The sequence below is a fragment of the Dunckerocampus dactyliophorus genome, chromosome 13 (assembly GCF_027744805.1).
Source record: "Dunckerocampus dactyliophorus isolate RoL2022-P2 chromosome 13, RoL_Ddac_1.1, whole genome shotgun sequence".
Taxonomy (NCBI): domain Eukaryota; kingdom Metazoa; phylum Chordata; class Actinopteri; order Syngnathiformes; family Syngnathidae; genus Dunckerocampus; species Dunckerocampus dactyliophorus.
Genome location: NC_072831.1, coordinates 17,009,100 through 17,030,379, shown reverse-complemented (window position 1 = coordinate 17,030,379; position 21,280 = coordinate 17,009,100). Strand labels below are relative to the sequence as shown.

The 21,280-nt window shown below is 39.1% G+C and overlaps 1 protein-coding gene across 2 annotated transcripts in view; it reads left to right on the top strand.

The window, feature by feature from the left end:
• Positions 1-16,898, top strand: part of kiz (kizuna centrosomal protein) — a 31,004-nt gene extending 14,106 nt beyond the window's left edge. For both annotated transcript variants that reach the window (XM_054797407.1, XM_054797406.1), the window contains 4 exons: positions 372-441; positions 8,083-8,129; positions 15,510-15,622; positions 15,725-16,898. In XM_054797407.1, the coding sequence (XP_054653382.1) occupies positions 372-441; positions 8,083-8,129; positions 15,510-15,616 (224 nt within the window). In that variant the 3' untranslated portion in view covers positions 15,617-15,622; positions 15,725-16,898. The remainder of the gene's footprint in view (positions 1-371; positions 442-8,082; positions 8,130-15,509; positions 15,623-15,724) is intronic.
• Positions 16,899-21,280: the final 4,382 nt, after the last annotated feature.

Below are 21,280 nucleotides of genomic sequence, written 5' to 3'. Positions count from 1 at the left end.
TGTGCACTTGGCACCAGGACACCCTGGGCCACATCTTCCAATGTGGAAGCAGTGCCTGGGGACTCCACGGTGGACTCCCCTATATCTGGGGCTGACATTGCCAAGGTTGTCAAAAAGCTCCTCGGTGGCAGGGCCTCAGGACCTCACTGGTGCTCAAAAAAATAATATAGTGTGAAGTGTAAAGACCAAACACTGTTCACCTACACAAAACAAACCTTAAAATTTGGGTTTATGAATTCGATGTGGCATATAATTACATCATGTGGACAGAGAGCAACGCAAAGTTTTCATATGAATATGCTGAGTAGATTACCTGGTGATGACATAGCCTAATTAAATTGTTTTATCCCGCCATGTTTGCTCTTTTTAAGGAATAAATCATGGCCATGAAGTGGACCTTGGGAGGGCCAAATGCTCCTCAGATCAAGACCCTTACCCACGGTAAGAACGTTGTTGTTATTCAACGGGCCACAGGAAATGGGCCACCAGACACCAAAGTGGTTGATGTACATTTGCATGGCCACTCTCATAATTCCCTGTTCATTTCCATAAGATCAAGGGGGCACCACCCATTAACTCGCTCAAAGACAAAAGGCCCCTAAAGCCTCTCTCTCTCACTGTTTGCAGGGTTCAGACAGGTTTTTGAAATCAAATTCAAAACAACAACCACACAGCTAAATTGGTGACAAAATCTGACCATCAGGCTCGTCACATGAATGTAAACATATCATGTCAAGAAGTAGGATGAAGGGCAACTACTTTCAAAGAAGTGTTGAATAGAACAAGTGTCCTTTCATTTTTCACCCATCAAATGCATTGAAGCTGCTCAAATCAGAACCCTAAGTGGACTGGCCAAGAACATCTAATGGTAAACAGCCTTCCAGAATCAACGCGCTTATATTTGAATATCAACACGACTTCATCAAATCTGCAATTGCCTTTCAGGTCCTCAGAGTGCCTCTTCGCCACAAAACCCATTTGGGATCCTATAATGGCTGCGTAAACGTTATGAGGAATAATCTTCTCTGATTTCATGTGATTACTAGGCACCATGCTGATACTAGGGCTGAAGGCTGTATGTCCCCGGCCTGGCAAGCAGGCGCTGCAGTCTGCCTATTAGCCGAGGGAAGGGCTAATGGGCTGACTCTTTTGTGGTCCTCATAGCTGCTGATGTCTGCTGCTGCCAAGCACGGTGTACGGACCACCCTTTTTAATAAACATGAGCCAATTTCAGACCCAAACCCTTACAGAAGTTGCCTGTCTCCATGTCATTAATTTGCACGGGGGAACCCAAAATGTGTGATTAAACAAAGCTCATGTAACAAAAAAAAAGGGAATTCTGCTGGAGTATGATGCAGCTTGTGTACACAAGTTAAACTGAAGAAATGGGTATATGCTCGTATGCTTCACACTCTCATTTCTCGAAGGTTACGAAGCAGTGCCAAGAGGTGCTACCTAACATCATCCTGTGGTCATACCATTGATTTTCTTGTCTTCTCTTGGACGTTTAGCTTTAAGCGGTCCACTTACTACTGTCTCTTCTTGCACTTTATTGCATCCACAAGTGGTCTTGAAGCCCTGCACTTAAGCAGAAGCGTAACACTGCAGGATGCTCTTGCCCCGCTTCTTTCTGTGTCACTCTGTCACTCTTTGCCCTTTCTCCATCTCTTTTCCCCTCTTGTTCTATCCTTGTGTATTTTTTTCTCTTTGACGTCTCCTTCCTTCTTAATTATTTGCTTTATAATTGTCAGCGAGCTGATGAGTGACATCAAAAGGAGGCTGAAGCTGGACTCAAAATACAAAAATGTCTCCTTCCTCTGTGTTGTCTTAGACAATAATTATGATTTGTCAGTTAAGCTTAGACTATAGCAGAGAGGATTGTAGTTTAAAGCCGAGGCTTTGGTGCAAAAAAATGCATTTATAGCTCTTTGTGAGGCTCCTCATTATGTGTGGGCCTGATTCATTAAGTAATTGGTTTGCAGTTGTTTACATGAGTATTAAGGCCTTCTATTCAGGGCCTTTGAGAGATACATTGTGCAAATGTTGCATGTTATGAATGCAGAATGAGAGGCAGGGGGCCAGTGCTATTGGCCAAACACTGCACTCGGATAAAAAGCGAGAGAAAAGCACTGGGTGCTGCTTTGCATAGCAATGACCGGGGCCTTAATAAGCTTTACAGATTAAATACATGCAGTCTATACAAGATGCAGAGAGATACTCTTAACACATTTATATGTGCTCATTTCACTATTATTGAGTTTGAGAGAATTGAGGTCTTTCATATTCTTCCGTCCCCCTCCCTATGTCTTCCTTGCTCTCCCACACAGTATTTTTCAGTCAGATACTTTTATAGAATGTGCGTATTGTATCACAACTGGTGGGGAAGCAACTGATCTGCAACATTTATTAAGGATTTGTCCATTACAAATCTTTTGCTCTCTTTTTGAATGCTAAAGTAAAATCACTTTGTGGTTGAGTGAGGATGAAAAGAATAATGCACGACGGAGTGAGTCTTAATAAGCAGCTGCACTCCATGTAAAGACCACTTGTTCCCCTTTGTATGCAAGTGCATGCCACTGCTTCCTCTCGTGCACAGAAACATTGTGCTCCTTTCTTCCGTGCACATTTCAGAGGCCACACCTTTTTTTTTTATTTAGCGAATTCAAATATCTATTTTTTTAATTTCTCCTTGTTTTTGATTTGTCAAAAAAAAAATCTGCAACACATGGCCACACGAACTCTTACACAAGAAAAAGAACCTCTTGCCGTCAGGTTGATGATTGTTGTGCCTGCTTGACAAAAACCTTGACTCACCAATTAGTGGTGTACAGCTCTGCCTTGGACAACAGGATGTGCTCGAGCATTCGACCTCAAATCACTCAGAGTGTAAAAATCAGAAGCGCTCTCTTTCCCCGGTGGGTCAGCGCTGTGTGTTGATCTCTGATGGCTCACTGGGAGGAGGGAAAAACGGGTGAACCAAGAGAAAGGGAACCAGGGAATGGGATGTCCACAGATAGAGAGGGAGGTAGAGGGAGAACAAGACCCGCTCACAGACAAAGATAAAGGGCAAAATTCTGTACATTAAAATACGCATGGGATTTTAGTGATTTACAAAAAATTACTAACAAGCAATTAGAGCTGATTTGGGTTGTGATGGTTTTGTTTTGCACCAAAATAGTGTGCCACTTTTAAAAATCAGGTATTGAAACTCAAACTAACTGAAAATGCTGCTTTGTTTTAATATAATTTACTATTTTGACCCCTTGTCAGCGCTGTTGTGTCTCACAAGCAAGTTTTAAGGCAAGACAAAACGGCAAAGGTTGCCTTTAGACTTTCACCAGTGGAGGTCACTCTCCTACAGTGTCAGAAAACAGTAAATAATTTATGTAGATGCTCGTTTTTAAACACTCTTTTCATTTTTAAGTTCTAATATTTCTCATATTCCTTCTTAAAGTCTGCAGTTTGGAGGCTTAAAACTCCAAATATCGGCCACATCATTAGGTAAACAAGCACAATCCAGGATCCAATGTTTTATTAATGTCAAGAAATCTCCTTTCACAAAGATAACAATGCTCAGTTTTGCTCAGATGTATTAATGCCGCTATATATTTTTTTGTTTCATTGTCATACTTGACATATTATTTGTAAAAACATTTTTTCTACAGCTTTTGTATTAAATCTCATTGAAATATGCAGGTGTATCTACAAGCATAATGTTGTGGCTTATGAGTGTAGTATCTTGTGGCACTGCTTTAAAGCTGTAGGATGTAGTGGTGTCAAACACTGATTAGAATTGTTTTATTAGCTCAAACACTGGTTAAGTTACACAAGCAGTCAAGCATCACAAGCTATCCCCACTATAATACAGTCATTCAGGAGGACAGTCTGTTGTGATCACTGCTGCTTCATCTCACTTGCAGTACCCACTTGTTGCCAGCAGAGAGCACTGACATCTTAGAGTGTTCCCACTCAAATTTGCCTCTCACTGTTTGCCCCCCAATGAGGGCGACATCCTGCTGTCATTCAGGCCTGTTGGAGTACATTGAACCATAGCCTAAACAATGTTTGTGCGGGGGTCATAGCTGGGCTGGGAGTAGGAGTTGATGGGAATGATGAGGTGATGGGTCTACCTTTACCTTTAGACAAGCGCTGTGCAAAAGTGCTGTTGAGCTATTAACATTGGTGTGTGGGTGGCAGCAGCTTAAAAAAGCCGGTGTAAACAAAAGCATTTTTCTGCCTTTCAGTCTCGGAAAGCCAGTGTTTAATGCTTTGTAAGCATTATTTCTGCCAAGACCTCACACCCTCTGATGTGGAATTATAGCATAATCAATACCATAAGAATAATAGCCTAGAGCTTGTGGTCTTGTGAATTTTGTATTGTTTGTTTTGATGAGTGTATGCACTGGTAGTTGCAGTACATACTACTGTCACACCCTCTAATGTAGAATTATAACATAATCAATACCATAAGAATAAGAGCCTACAGCTTGTGGTCTTCTGAATCGTTTATTGTTTGCTTTGATGAGTATATGCACTGGTAGCCGCAGTACATACTACTGTCTTTCATGCAACTGGTGTGCGTTCAATGCCCAAATAAATGGAAAGGTTATGTCAGAAACTGAGCCAATCAAATTATGCTACAGTACATCATTAGGTACACCTCCACCCAATCCGCATCTTTTGTAATACTATACCACACACGTACTTCAAGAACAAAAACACCACATTGCATGTGTAAATGCTGTTCTACACTACTGCCATCTACAGCCATTGTATTAAAATTACTTCTCACTGTCTCAGATTCTCTCAGGTTTTATATTACGGTATTTATTCTTCCATTTAAAACATTTAGACCACCTCCTGTGATACATTTAAGAGATATGCAAGCTTAATGTTAGTACATCAATACATAGTGGAGGTACAAAATAACCAGACAAGACCCAAAAATACTCTTGATATTCCTATCCACTGCAATTATAGGTGTTATAGGACTCCGCCATGCATAAGACAAACACAAAGCTGTTAAGCGTGAGATAAACAACAATATGAAGCACTTGCAAAGGCCAGGCGAAGAGAACGAACGTGTGTCAGGAAAAAGACATTACGATAGCTGTAATTTACATCATTTTTCATGTTATATTCACCGTTGTCTGCTGGAGCTTGCAAAGCAGTGGCCAGCCAAGTGTTACATATTCAGATCATTGCCTCAATTAAGAGAAACTCGACAAAGATGTACTGGTGTAAATGTTTACAAAAAAAATCATATTAAGTTATTATTATATTATTATATTGTATTGGATGTTAGATAAATGGTAATAGCCCTGTCTTGTCTTGCTAAATAAGAGAAAGTAATTGTGCAAATTATCACGGCATTTTTGCTGCGCAATGGTCTTGTCATCAGTCGCCCTACACAATACATGGTGCACATCCCCGTAGCTTCGGGGGGAGTTCTATTTCTATTTCCATTATTATTTACTTTAATGAATGTGGATAGAAAACAAATCTCTTTTATGTATTCAGGTCCCCCATTAGTATCCCCCTATAGCATATGTTAATACAGTACATGACTGCAGACGAGTAATTCTTGATAGCATGATGTTTTCTTTCATCCTCTAATCATTTGGTACCAGAACATCTGTCTAACATAATTCATTAGTAATGTCTACAATAAAAGTGGCTTGCCCTTCTAGACATTTCAAGCTGAAATACTATAGCCTACAAACATATTTTGCAGCAAATGTAATTTGGGATCAGAATAATGACCCCTGCTCCACACTAAAATGGTAAAGCAATGTTTTACTACAAGACATGATTTCACAACTCTAAGAGTTCTGTTTAGAGGTAAACGTGTATCTTCATTACATCACTTCTTTAGCCACTGACCTTATTTCTGGACACTTGACCAACCGTATACCATTCCTTATTGTTGCTTCCAAATTATGTTTCAATTCTCATTGATTAAAGCATTTTAAATAATTTGTACTTGGTCAATAGTTGTATGTTGTAGCAAGGATGCTCACCATTACGTTGTATACAGTGTTATTTCCCTTTTTAAATAGTGTCCTATTTGTAATGAACATTCATTTGTTGGATGAGCAGCACAACTGAGTATAGTAGAGCCTCACTTTTCACTGGAGTTACAGTCCGAGACCTCTGCGAGGCCGTGAATGCTGAATGGCGAACGTGCGTATGTGCATTGCGTCCATATAAAATGTGTCTAATCTTGACTGCCAAACAGCTTATTGTGCTGTTGCTATTGACTGTTGTTTTGAGATTCCGGTCATCACAGGTGTTGACAATCAAGTGCTTGATTGTAGTGCCGTGATGGTGGCGCCATCTCCATCACTGGAAAAATGAGCCTTGTCATCATTGAAGGCAATTCCATATCTCCACAGTCTGGGACCAAACTCCATCCAGCAAGAGCTGTGTTTATCAGAGACTCCCCAGAATTTGGGGTAGAAAGAATAGAGTAGCATGTCATCAGTCCTGACATCAACCCAACTCAGCATTAATGGGATCAAATTAGACGCTTTGGTGTTTTGGCTAAAGTGACCAACACAACCAAGTTGGCTGAATTGTGACAACTCTTTGTTGTAGCGTGGAAGGCCATCGCACAGCAGTGTGTGACCAGCATAAGGTGGAGGTGACATGTTGTGACTGTGTATTGTGTTATCACACACTGCTAAGACTCCTGACTGTTTGGGAAAAGAATATATTTTAAAATTGCCAGTACATCTTGCTTGTTCATGACTGATAAGACTTAAGTAACCGATCCATCAAAGCGCATGCCAAACAAGAGGCAATAGTAACAGCAGAATAACCCATTTGGCAAAGGCAGTGAAGATTAAAGATGGCACTGCTGCAACGGAGAAACACTCAACCCATCACAAGTTTGAAATTGTTCTTTTAAGTTCAGGAATTGTGAAATATTTTCCACTTTGTAAGCAGATGTTTACCTCACGTTCAGCACGGGATTTGAACAGAATAGAAAAAATACCTTCAATGTCTTGTGAAATTGTATTGTAATATGAATGTAAATAATGTTTTCTCATGATTGCACTGACTGTATGGTGCGCCAAGCAATCTGCTTGGTTTAGAAAGGGCAATTGTATCTCTTTTCATCTTGAGTGGTGCAAAGCAGCAATATATAGTTTGGATGATAGCAATTGGAATGTCGCCAAAGTAACGTTTTGCTTATTCTCAATGTATGTGCCAAGATTTAACCAAGGCACATATGAGAAGATGAGAGTGAGTAAGAGGATGACAATCAAAAAGGTCATGGGTATGAAGTGATGCAGATGGAGGAGCGCAAGACTGGTTGAAAGTCTGCACCTGTGTTTCTCCTTTTCCTCAGAATGCAGATGAAGAAGATGTACATGCATAAGCCATATACAGGGTGGGCCACAAGTTTCCATAAATAGGAAAAATAATAATTTGTGTTGGACAACCGTGTTTATTTATATAATGTACTCCATATGATTACCATTGTTTCGAAAACACATATTATTACGTGTTTTCTAGTGTTTATGAACTTGCATTAGCACAGTTTGTGATACGTTCTTTGAGATGATTTGTCTCGTGTCTTCACCTGATACGCCATGGCCTTCAGATACCCGAAACAAAAAAAACATACATTAAAAATATACATTATATATTTTCTTATGTATGGAAAAACATATGGCCCACCCTGTAGAGAAGTTTTCTAACCTGGAAGATGATGCGGTTAGATTGAGGAGTTTTGAATGGGCTCTGATGATGTAAATGAAAGAGAAGGCCTTATTGCATATGCATTGAGTTAGATCAAAGCCCTTTCAGAGGTCACACATTTACATAGCAATATCAGGCAAGCTATGGGAACCCGGCAACCCCGGGTTTGGACTGTCTTTCAATGGAGGGCCTTGTGGACGTCCATTGCTGCAATTAGAACAGGAGTCAAGGAAGCTCTCTTTGCCTACTGTTCAAGCTTTGCCAGCAAATTGAGCAATATTTGTGGTTCCAATGTTCCACTATTACATTCTGCAATTTCAGAACCAGTTACTGTAGTTTATAGAAAAAACCTGATAAGTGTCTTTGTGTTTATAGGAAGGACAAGGTGAACCCAAAGATTTATTCTGCTCTGCAGTCAAATGGTAAGTAGCGTATACAAAACCACACTGTAGGTGGAACTACCATGACTGCGGTGTCATCTCACTTGAAAACTTTTGTAGAATGCATAATGCATATAAAAAGGATCACACTTTGTAAAGTGCTCTTGCCAAGTGCTTGGAGTAAAAACTGTTCATTATAGATGACCAAAAAATAGAGTAAAAACATTATACGTAAAGAATTTAAATGATATATATTAATATTTATAAACATAGTTTTATGTTCATATGTACACATATACCTTTGTAGTTTTATTTATATATATATATATATATTTATATATATATATATATATATATATATCAATTGGATGTGCTCTTGCTCTTGTACCAGCTGTAAACCTCCACACTCCTCTAGCGCTTATCACAAAAGTACCATTAAGACCTTTGCTTTTACTTATACTTACTTTATTACTTCGTAAATTCTGAATGTTAAACCCCAGAAAATGACTGGAGAAGAGCTACACATGGCTCAGTCCACGTTTCTGTGATACAAACATTTGATCTTCACCCTTTAGGTTTTCTATGAATATTTTATTTCATGACCGATGCTCTGGTATTAGAGTTTAAGAATGGACACAAGATAAAAGTGATCACTAGTGGTTTTAAGTGTTACTTGTCCATCCAGACAAGGAGGTAAGATAAGACAGGGTTTCCCCTAGGATTTTTGGAAGCTGTGCTGTTGGGCTGCATGGGAGGGTGGACTGCCGCCGCTGTGTCGTGCTGCAGCTGCGTCTGCAATTTAAAAAAAAAAAAATTTTATACGACAACTAGCAATTTTTAAAAACTTTTTTCAACGACTAGCCGAACATGAACCGAGAACATTGCAACACTGGTAATTTAATGGCATAGTTCCTGAGAGCACTGCCAACATTTAAAAGGCACTTTATTTACAAAGCACATCTCCACACAGTGTGCTCATTTGTCATTAGATACAGGTGTCATCTTTCAAAAGAACACTTACAAAAATACTAAGAGGTGAAGCAAATATTCTTTGGTGAGCTACTGCTGGCTTATATGCTACCTGTTGGAGACCCCTGTGATAGTGGCACTGTCTTAAGTGGTACACACTACGTGTTTCACGGGCACAACTTCGACACACAACTAGTGTTTTGAAGACGAGCCATAAGTATTATAATGATGGCAAGATTGATAAGCGACACTTTAAAAAAGTACGTTGTGATGATAATCGAAGATTGATGTATCCCATGAACGTGATAGCCACTTCTAGCTCCGAGCTAGCTAGATGCCACGAGCCTTGCATGCAAACAAAAATGCCATCAATTGACTACACATTTTACAGGCTTTTGTTCATTCTCCCGATAATAAGAAACAAAGTGAAAGTCATCATAAGACATGTCACATACCTGGTCACTGGTCAAGTGCCTAGTGATGTGTCGGTCCGAACGAATCGGCTCTAAGAGTCGACTCGTGCCGTTGGGAGCCAATTGGGAGACGATTCGTTTTTTCCTTGTCTTTTTTTCTGTTAAAGGTGAATGTCATTGGTCGAGATGTGTGGCAACGTCTCTGTGTCCACACTGAGCAGGGGGAGGGGCGGGGTCAAACAAACACCGTAGTGCTCTTCGAGCCGATTTGTTCGCGAGAAATTTGCATGAAGAGATTAGACCTATTTTGACTTTAATTGTCTGTTGAGATGGTTCTTTGTTTTTGTATTTTGTTTATAAAATAGCATAATTTAATTTTGTAGCTGCTCATTGAGATTTAAATACATGCATGTAAATAATAAAAATTTGATATGATGTGTTTTTGTTTTTTTTTTTTTACATTAGTAATTCATTTTACACGATACCCATAATATGAGGAGCCACTTGGGAGCCAAAAGAGCCAGCTCTTTTTAGCGAGCTGAACCAAAAGAATTCGGTCTTTAAAAAGAAGCAAAATTTCCTGAAATTTTTAGGATATTTTAAATTGTTTTCAAAATAATTGTGGTCAATATGTGTGTAAATAATAATCTATATATGTATCGATATGGCATATATATATATATATATACATATATATATATATATGTATATATATATATACATATATATATATATATATATGTATATATATATATATATATATATATATATATATATATATATATATATATAATATGTGTGTGTGTGTGTGTATATATATATATATATATGTATATATATATGTATACACACAGTCAAACTTGTCTATAGCGGCCACTAGAGGGAGTCTGCAAAAGTGGCCGCTATAGACAGGTGGCCTCTATAGACAGGTTGGCGTCCAATTTGAATGTTGACCAGTAGAGGAAAAAAAAAAAGAAGAAAAAAGGGAAAATAATAATAATAATAATGTTGACCAGTAGAGGGCACTGCGGACTGCGGATAAAAGTTGTACACCATTACTAGGCTTATTATCATGGTTCATGGTTCATGATTTTAATTCATCCTGAACATGCATATGAGTCAAACAGTAGCACAGCACATAGTACAATTCCAAATGTCCAATGTCCAAAAAGGAGTAGGAAGAAGCAAAGCTTATTTAATCCTACCCCTCATCAGTTTCACATCAGCTGTAATACATTTATTCACCTCTTGTTCTTCCAAGTGTACTTTGTAGGTCTTACATGACGATGTAGTGCAATCATAGCCAATGTTTATACTTACTAAAAGGAAGCTAGAGGTTTAATAATAACTGATAGAATATATCCACGACCCACAGAACAAAGCTGTGCTAGTAATGTCTTACGCTTGTTTTTAATATTTTACTTTTTATACGGCAGAGTGTCATTACAGCTTTAGTTCATCAGGAAGTGACGGGAAGTGACGTTGGGCGTCCCGAGCAGGAGAGCTAGGCTCAGTGCTAGCTGTGAGTTTCGAGAGAGTTGGGAAGTGTGTTTATGTTGGCGTGGATGTAAAGTCCTGCAGTGTTCTCCGCTGTTATAAAGCGATTAAAGTGCATCGGCGACGTCAGTCTCTCCTTCCCCACAACAAGCGGCATTACAGTATTGACACACATTGTGCACATTGTCTCACACCAGGAAATAAACGGTGTCAATTGTTACAGGCATTGGCTGGACAGCTATGTAGTGGGGCTTGTTTAACCTTTGCCTTGTGGGCAAGCAGGAAAGAGAGACGATGCTGAGAGATGTGTGTGTGTTCTGAGCTGCTGTCTGGTGGCCGTGTTCAATAAATAAAGTTGGCAGAAGCAACAGGAGAAGTTTCCTTCTTTGCTTCGGAGCGGATTAACACTGACAAGCTAACAGACTAGTAGTGAACGGAAAAGAAGACTGCTTTTTTTGTGTCGAATACAGAAGATGAGGACTCTGATGGATTTGTGGATGAGGATTGATGAAAAATAACGTGAGTACATTCTAAAATACTTCAATTAAGTACAACCGAACTCAGTTTTGCTCCCGCTGCCGCATGCATGCTAGCGTTTTTTTTTGTTTTTTTTAATGTAGCGTCGCTGGGAGCACGTCCTGTTCCCAGCCTACTTTGCGGTAATGTTTTGGTGCAAATGCTCTTAAAGTTACATGTTTGACCAGGAAATAGCAAGCTCAAAAGAAGACGGCTTTTTTATGTGGAACAACTGACAGTTTGTGTGGATCTTGTGAATGATTGTGACTGAGCGAGGACTCAGTAATTAAAGTCTACACACGACGGCTTCATTGATTGAAAAACAAAACTTTTTCGTTCATGAAGCTTCTACTTGAATCGGTAATTTGACCGCTATATGCAGGCAGATATTGACCAAGGGAGACAAAATGGGTGGCCGCTGGCCACGTTGGACAGGTGACTGCTATACACAGGGTCTATAACATGTAAATTTGCTGCGGGGGATTTTTCAGTGGCCGCTATAGGCAGGTGGCCGTTCTATAAAGGTGGCCTCAAAGACAGGTTTGACTATATATATATATATATATATATTCATACAAGATATTACTTAAATTGTTTTAAAAAGGGTTTTTTTTTTCACTCATTTTTAAGGTGTGGCGGCTTTTATTTGTAGTGGCGCACCGCCACGATCAATTACATGTAGCGGAAACCCTACAAGACATAAATGCTTTTTTTTTTTTTTTTTTTTTTGCTTCAAAAGCTGGGGAAAACATCAGTAATGCTTAGAAAAAAAAACTGCGCTTCACTCTTTGTGTGTGTACGTTACACTTTGACATTGCTCTGCTGCAACGGCGGCAGCACTTCAGAGTGCAACACATCCGTCATAGTCGTTCGAATTATTTGTAAAGACACGGTGTCAAAAGAGGTTAATTGCGTGTGACAAATGAAGACAAATATGTTCAATATATTAAATGACTGAATTTTAAGCTTCACATGAACACCAGCGGTTAAATTAAAAATTTTCTATCAAACTAGCTATCTATGCTTTTTGAGGACTTGTAAACCAAAAATCGACCTTGAAGCTAAATCCCTTCTACTGAAAACAGGCTTGTACAGCATGTTGGTCTGCAAGCACTAATCCTCTAATCAGACAATGTTGGTCTGATTTATGGCAATGTTATCCCATCTCACATTTCTGATCAAAAGAAAGCAAAGAACATCTTGGACTATTCGTAACTGGCTTCAGGAGTTCTTGATTTGTATAAATGGATCTAGATTACTAGTATTAATTAGTAATCATTCATTATTATTATAAAGCACTTCAGCGGCACAGTCTGAAGATCCAGGTTTGAAACTTGGTTTGAACATCTCTGAGGATTTGTTGTCGCTGTGTGTGGCTTTTTCACACATTCCAGAAACACGCATGTTCGGTTGATTTCATACACTCATTACTGAAAAGAGTCTGATCAGGCCATGCTCACACGTATTGAAAATTTTCAAAAATGCATCTGCATTTAGGGACTTGTAGCGAGGAAAACATAGGTTTTTGTCCTTAAGGTAGAGAGAGAGCTTTGGGAAAATTCCGACCAGGCTGAATACTTTTTAAAATTGCATTCAAAAGAAAACGGGATAAAATTTCATTTAAATAATAAAAGGATTGACTGTACAAATGTAGCTGACATTGGGATTTGCCTGATTTTCTCACACAATTCCTCTTTTTGTTTACCTTTGAGTAACACTTCTGCAGCAGAAGCACTCAGTGAAGGATTATTTGTTTTGCTCTAATATCCATGCAGTCCTTTCGTCAACCCTCATTTGCACAATGCTGTGCTTTAAATGAATGTCTTTTGACTTTCGTAGATTTTTCATACTGCGCTCTAAACAACATATTTTTCCTCGTCTCACATCAGACTTGGGTGGATAATTCCTCTCGAATGATTTGTGTTTTGTCAGGTAATGTTGCATCACATTTGCACTTTCGACCAGCGCTACAGTTTCAGAGCATATGAGACACAGCGGTTTGGCACTGGATTCTGGAAGATTGAACTTATATTGGTCCGTCCGTTCATTTTTAAATGTTCACTTTTTTCAGCTTTTTTTTAACTTTTCAGCAAGTCATGGTTCTCTCATTCACTTCTCGGCAAGTAAACAATTTCGTTGGTTCATTTCACGCCCGCGAACTGCTGCTGCGATCAGTCCGCAAGCAGGATTATATATTATTGTTATATTTCCCATTCACTTTAATTGTTCACGGGTCCGTAAAGGGTCTCGGTTTAAAAGATAATGTGCAGGTAAATGCATATCTAATATGTCACTGTTTGACAAAGTGAGGTGTCAAAATGTTCAACCAGTCAGCTGTTAGTGTTCAAGGCTTCTGATTGGCCAAAATCAGCATGCGAGCTGGTGAATGTTATTATTATTTATTTTTTATTATTATTATTATTTTTGTAACGCTTTGTGTGTGGACAGCTCTTTTTGACACTGGAGGTAGGAAAATATAGGTTTTAAAATATATATGTGTATTGTGTAGTCATACACGACCAGTCATACATTTTCGATAAACCTTCAACCAAAACGACTACCAAAGTGCCATGTGTGTAGTTGATCACGGGTTCATCCTACAACACGATAATGACCCAAAATATAAGTTGAACCTATGCCAGAACTACCTTGGGAAAAAATATGAAATATGGAGTGCCCAGCACAGTCTCAAGATTTAAACCCCATCGAGTTGGTTTGGGATGAACTGGACAGAAAAGTGAAAGCAAAGCAACCTACAAGTTATAATAACAACAAATACACAATTGCTGTTAAAAGATATGGCGTCAAGTTATTCAACAAAATGAACCACAAATTTTGACTACAAAGTAGCCGCCTTTTGGTAGAACACACTTTGGTAGAACACACTTGCAGAAGGTCCCATAAATGTGCAGAACTTGAAGGTTGCTTTGCTTTCACTCCTCTGCCCAATTCTTCCCCAGCCAACTGGCCTGTGTTGGCCACTTGATGTTTTCAGGTTTATCATATCCCCACACTAGTTCTGGCATAGCCTGGATTTATGTTTTGGGTCATTATCTAGCTGTAGGATGAACCCCCGGGCCCTGACTGACAAGACAACACACCAAAGGGCACTGCATCGTACTGCAGAAGGTTGTGGTAGCTGTTTTGGTTCAGGGTGCTCTGAAAGTTTTTACCAGTAGTGTGCAGTCGCTTGAGATCCAATACAACAGATACAGCAAAAATGTTTGATAATACTCATTTTTATCTGCACTGTCATGTAACAAGTCTATTACAGCATAGTGGTGTGGTATTGAACTGCAGTGCGTCATTCTGAGAGGTGTTTCTCATATTTTGATTACTTTATTCAGCTACATGAGAAGATCCCATGTGGTGTAATAGTATACGGGGCCCCGCCAAGGCTGCGCCAGGAAGGGCATCTGACGTAAAAACTAAGCAAAAATCATTCATGCAACAGACACCTGACAGGGAAAAGCCAAAAGTGGGAACAACATTTAGCTGCATGAGAGGAGCATGTATTAGAAACAGCTCAGTTCGGTGCAATGCATATTTCTATACAATATCCTTCAATGTACCTCTCTGACAGAGCCAGTCAAAAACAAGCATTATTATCTTTGTAAATTGAAGGAACTTCCCTCATCAGATTGTGCTGTGGCTTGTGAAAATGTGATTACTGTGTACCATATTGACCCGTATATAAGACCATATCATATGTTTTGTCAAAAAAAAAATGAAAAAAGACTGATTGTCTTATATTTGGGGTTTAGAGATTCTCCCCAAGCGAGTCAGGGCTATTATTCCTTTCCTTTTCCATGTTTGTTTAAAATTAAATTAAATTACCTTTTTTTGGACTGCTGCCCAAGATAAAATCTATTCAAATGTACATACAAATATACTGTCCATATATACTGTAAGTCGTTTTATCTCAAGATTGAATGTGGCTTGAGCACATTCAAATCCAGGAATCCTTATAAGGTGTTGATTCAGCTGCATTGTAACTTTGTTTTTTTGTTTTTACTGTCTTGTGTAGCATTTTGGGGGGACTCGGATGACAGCAACTCAGAGATTGAAGCAGCTTTGCGTCCTCAACCTTTCAACACAAATGACGACGATGACACAGACGATTTCTATGACTGACATTAGGTGAGAGATGTGTCTTTGATAATAACTGTGTTGATATCAAAGCACCAATTCACACATCTTGGCTAATCCATCCATCCATTTTCTATGCCACTTGTCCTCTAGGGTCGCGGGTATGCTGGAGCCTATGCGGGGTGCAACGTGGCTAATGTATATTATTTTACATCTCGACCGCTATATTAGTGGTTTGCATTGTAAACTTGGTCCAGGTGTCATAAAAACAAATAAAGTTGACAACTCTGACATTGGGTAAAGTATGTGAAGAGTTGCTCAACACTCTGATGTTAACCCTGCTTCAGTCTCTTTATCTGAACAACTCTCCCCACTCATAATAGCAGCTCGAAATAGATTAAACAGATCTTTTAAAGCGATTTGTTTGCACTAGGCTAGAAATCATGCATTTTGAATGCCGCAAGCATCTCAGAGTGCTCTGCCTCCAGCATGCTCGAGTGTAGTGATGTGAGTCACCTGTGAAATGACAAAACACAATGGCCACTCTGAACGCTGCCGCACAACCTGTGAACCTCCTGAAGAGGCCCGTCCCTCGCTCCTCCCGCAGGGGTACAAAGTGTTACCACAAGCAAAGTCCAATTATTGGTACTGCATGTGCCCTATTATGTTTACATCTGCTTTTAATTGTGGAAATTAACATTTCTCTTTTAATTTTTTGCATGCATACAAGCACACGTCATTTGAATTGCTGCCAAAGATCGTATATTCCATTTCATTGTACAGTACGTCTCTCTACGGAAGCCCCAAAGTTTTAGTTCTTAGTAATTGTAATTGAAATGCTGTTCTTTAATAAAGAAAAGCCAGCATATTGCATTGTTATGATAAATACTGTATATGCAGTTTATTGGTTCCAGACCTGACCATGATCAGTAAATTTCCTCAAAGTGGGATTCCTGTTTTAATATTTTATATTTTCCTAGTTACGGCAAAGAAAATACTTTTTTTTTTTTTACATTATTAGAACCATCTAGAAATGAAATAACAGAACTTTTACACTTGTACACTTGTCATCAAGAGAAAATAAGCCTTTTAAGACAGACGGAGAAATAAAACTTGCGCTTGAGTGTGTTGAAATAAAGGTGTTCCCAACATGTGGAGGACGGGAAGTGACGTCGGGGGTTCAGAATTGAGTTTTAGTAATTTATAGCCGCAATAGTAGCCCGTGTTATTGTTATTATTATTATTATTATTATTATTATGTTATTACTATTGTGCCTGATAATTCAAACCTGCAATAAAAGCCTGTTGTTCTGGCGATCAAGCCTGATGCTTGTGTGCCTCAGCAAAGTTTAACAGTAACATTGCTGACACCTAGTGACCAGTGTAGAATACTACATGGAATCACATCTTTGAATAGGTCTTCTTAATGGCTTATATTTGTATTTTACTTAATTTAGCAATTTTTATGCTTGAAAATGCTTAATTTTGGCAATCCATAACAATTGCTTAAATGCGCTTTTTTTTTTTTTTTTTTTTTTTACTAATAGGCTATATTCAGCCATGAAACAGCATGGTATATTAATATATTTAAATTGAAATTAATACTGTATATTATAAACCTTGTGAAATTCAAACCATGACGTGGCAAGTGATGACTGTATTATTTATGCAACTATGCAACTGAAACTGTGGTTGTTTCAGTTTTCACGTTGTGGAGGATATGCTCAGGACCCAAAATAAACGTTAGTGAACATCAGCATGAAGTATGCACTTGCTTCTAGACCAAGGTTAAGATTCTGCCTAGAAAATCATGATATCATGACAAAAAAATCATGGCCCTAAGATAGCGTCTTTTACATACTGTCTTGGAATAATGATCAGTTTAGACTGCACATTTATATTTATCAGCACAACCATAACTCAATGCTACCGTGTGCAAGCTTGCTTTTCTAGCCTTATTTACGGGTCATTGTGTCTCAAGTGTAAACCTCCTAACTGCCGTCATGAGATGCGGAAAAGCCAATGGCATTCAATGTCAGCAGGCTTCCATTCGTAAGCTTCAGATGACTTTAAATATTTGAAGCTCCATATTCATTAACAGTAATGGCACCAGACAGCCCTGACCCACCACATGAAGGGACTGTGGCAGAATAATTTGTAGTTTGCTAAAAGGCTCCCTAACATAATATCTGTGTTAAGGAGCATGTCAACAGATACTTGAAAGTAACAGATAGCTCGTGTTGGAAGTGGAGTTAGATTGTACTACTGTGAAGTAACCATTTTTTTTCCCTAAATAACCTTTTGAGTTCCTTGGCACATAGATATGATTATATTCATCCTATTCATTTTATAAGTGTACTGTCATGGAAGAGAAGGTTTTATATTGTACTTAAGAGGTCACACCAACATAGCAACTCGAGGAAAAAAAACGTCTTTGACGGACAGTGGCAGCACACATTGCTAGCCGAACAGCGAGCCTTTACCTCTAATTTTAACAGTGAAAGCTGTAGTTAGACGTAGCATAGCGACTATGTTGATAAGGATGTCATCAACGTAGGGATCAGTCATGTTACATTACGTTACACCGATGGGACAATAGCCACTGCAGAAAGTACGAGCCCATAAGTCAAAGAACAACTTGCTAGCAACTCTCACAATGCTAATGTGTAAGTTTATATGATGTCTTATTTTGTATTATTATGTCTACTATATGGTAATGGTAATTTAATTTATTTTGAACATGCATACACTTCACATTGAAATGCTTCATGTTACAATTCACAATTCCACATGTCCGAAAAGGAGTAGGAAGAAGCAAATCTTATTTAATCCTACCCCCTCTCCGTTACACATAAATTGCTAATACATTTGTTCACATGCACTAATTCACTATTTACATTATTCTTCCATACAAAAATATACAGTCGTTTGTAAACAAAACGAGAAAAAAAAACCCCACTCGTATTTAGTTATACAAGTGTATTATTATTCATTCATTATTATTATTATTTCATGGCTCTAACTACGAAAATATTACGCAGATTCCGTCTGATGTTATTGCCCTGCAGTCGGCACCAGTAAGGACCTTATTGTGGGTGGAAGACCACCCTGTGTCTTGAAGGACAGCCAATTGGATCCTCCGGCTCAGCGCAGGTGTGATTTTTTTGGGTCTACCACTTGACTTTTTTGTTCCATAATGCTCAGGATCTTTCAAAAAATGTAAAATGACTGTCTTACTGCTCCCAACCTCAACAGCAATAGCACGCTGCGAGAGGCCTTGCCTATGCAGCTCCACAATCCGACCACGTTGAAAAAGAGAAAGCTTCTTAGCTTTAGCCATCAGGAGGGCATGATAGTCTGAATGCCTGACAGAAAATGACAATTTTGAGCAGATTTTGGCTTTTACAGGCTGTGGTCTTAAACTTTTGATCAGGTGTTTTTTTGTATGTTTAAATTACAAGTTCAATATGTTTTTTTGTCTCACTCCCCCTTCTTGCTTTTGCATATTGTAGCTCTACTTAAAACCTCATTAAGATCAAAATGTGCAAAATGCAAAATCTAGCAATTTTTCAACTGGTCTTAAGATTTTGATCAGGTGTGTGAGTGTGAACAGTCTGTATATACACAAAATAATATATAAATACAATATCTATATAGTAGTATATAGTATATACAGTGGTGTGAAGTGTTTGCCCCTTCCTGATTTCTTTTTTTTTGCATGTTTGTCACACTTAAATGTTTCAGATCATCAAACAAATTGAAATATTAGTCAATGACAACACAACTGAACACAAAATGCAGTTTTTAAATGAAATTTTTTATTATTAAGGGAGAAAAATATCCAAACCTACATGGTGCTACATGAAAAAGTGATCACCCCCTAAACCTAATAACTGGTTAGACCACCCTCAGCAGCAACAACTGCAATCAGGCATTTGCAATAACTTGCAATGAGTCTCTTACAGCGCTGTGGAGGAATTTTGGCCCACTCATCTTTGCTGAATTGTTGTAATTCAGCCACATTGGAGGTTTTCGGGCATGAGCACACACATTGGCGGCCTTTTTAATGTCATGCCACAGCATCTCAATAGGGTTGAGGTCATTACTTTGACTAGGCCACTCCAAAGTCTTCATTTTGTTTTTCTTCAGCCATTCAGAGGTGGACTTGCTGGTGTGTTTTGGATCATTGTCCTGCTGCAGAACCCAAGTTGGTTTTAGCTTAAGGTCACGAGCAGATGGCCGGACTTTCTCCTTCAGGATTTTTTGGCAGACAGCAAAATTCATGGTTCCATTTATCACAGCAAGTCTTCCAGGTCCTGAAGCACCAAAACAGCCCCAGACCATCACACTACCACCACCATATTTTACATTTGAATGTTGTTTTTCTGAAATGAGGCATTACTTTTACACCAGATGTAACGAGACACACCTTCCAAAAAGTCCAACTTTTGTCTCGTCAGACCGCAGAGTATTTTCCCAAAGATCTTGGGGATCATCAAGACTTTTTTCTGGCAAAATTGAGACGAGCCTTAATGTTTGTTTTGTTCAGCAGTGGGTTTTGTCGTGGAACTTTGCCATGAAGGCTGTTTTTGCTCAGTGTCTTTCTTATGGTGGAGTCATGAACACTGACCTTAACTGAGGCAAGTGAAGCCTGCAGTTCTTTTTGGATGTTGTTGCCGGGTTTTTTGTGACTTCTTGGATGATTTGTTGCTGCGCTCTTGGGGTAATTTTGGTTGGCCAACCACTCCTGGGAAGGTTCACCACTATCCCATGTTTTCATGGTTTGTGGATAATGGCTCTCACTGTGGTTCGCTGGAGTCCCAAAGCTTTAGAAATGGCTTTATGACCTTTTCCATCCTGCAACATCGCCACAAAGCCAGCTGCTGTTTGATGCCCCAGCACAACCTGGAGCTCCTTTGTCCCATTGAAGGAAAAAGCACCCCAGATCATGATGCCGCCCCCTCCACTGTGCCGTGTGGAAAGCATCTCAGGTGGGATCTCCTTGTCGTGCCAGTAATGTTGAAAGCCATCAGGTCTGTCAAGGTTCCATTTTTCTCATCAGAGAACAAAGCTTTCTTCCACCTTAAGTGCCCGTGATGCTCTTGTGCAAATTTCAAACAGGCAGTTTTGTGGCGTTTAAGGAGACGAGGCCTTGAAGATGTTTTTTGTTCTTAAAATCCTTCTCTTGCAAATGCCATCGTTATTGGACTGGTCTGCTCCAGTAACAACCTTCATTTGGACCGAGGGTTGTCCCCCTCTTGACGGACAGCCAATCAGGTCCTCCAGCTCAGGGCCGGTGACTTTTTTTTTTTCTTTGGGTCCACCACTTGACTTTTTTGTTCCATAACTTGCAGGATCTTTTAATAAGTTTATAATGACTGTCTTACTGCATCCAACTTCAGCAGCAATGGCACGTTGCGAAATGCCTTTCTTAGCGCCACAATCTGACCATGTTCAAAGAGAGAAAGCTTTTTTGCCTTTGCCATCAAGAGGTCATGACAGTGTGAATACCTGACAGAACCTTCTTAAGACCGAACAGTGCGAAATGTAAATTCTTTCAATGTTTCAACTCCTCTTAAAATTGCGACCAGGAGTGTACATCACATACATCTCCAATATCTCTTATATGAGACTTTTTTTCTAATGCTGCCCCATCCTTTGCCATCCCTGAAATGAAGGTACCACTTCTGTCTTCCATCTCCTGATAAG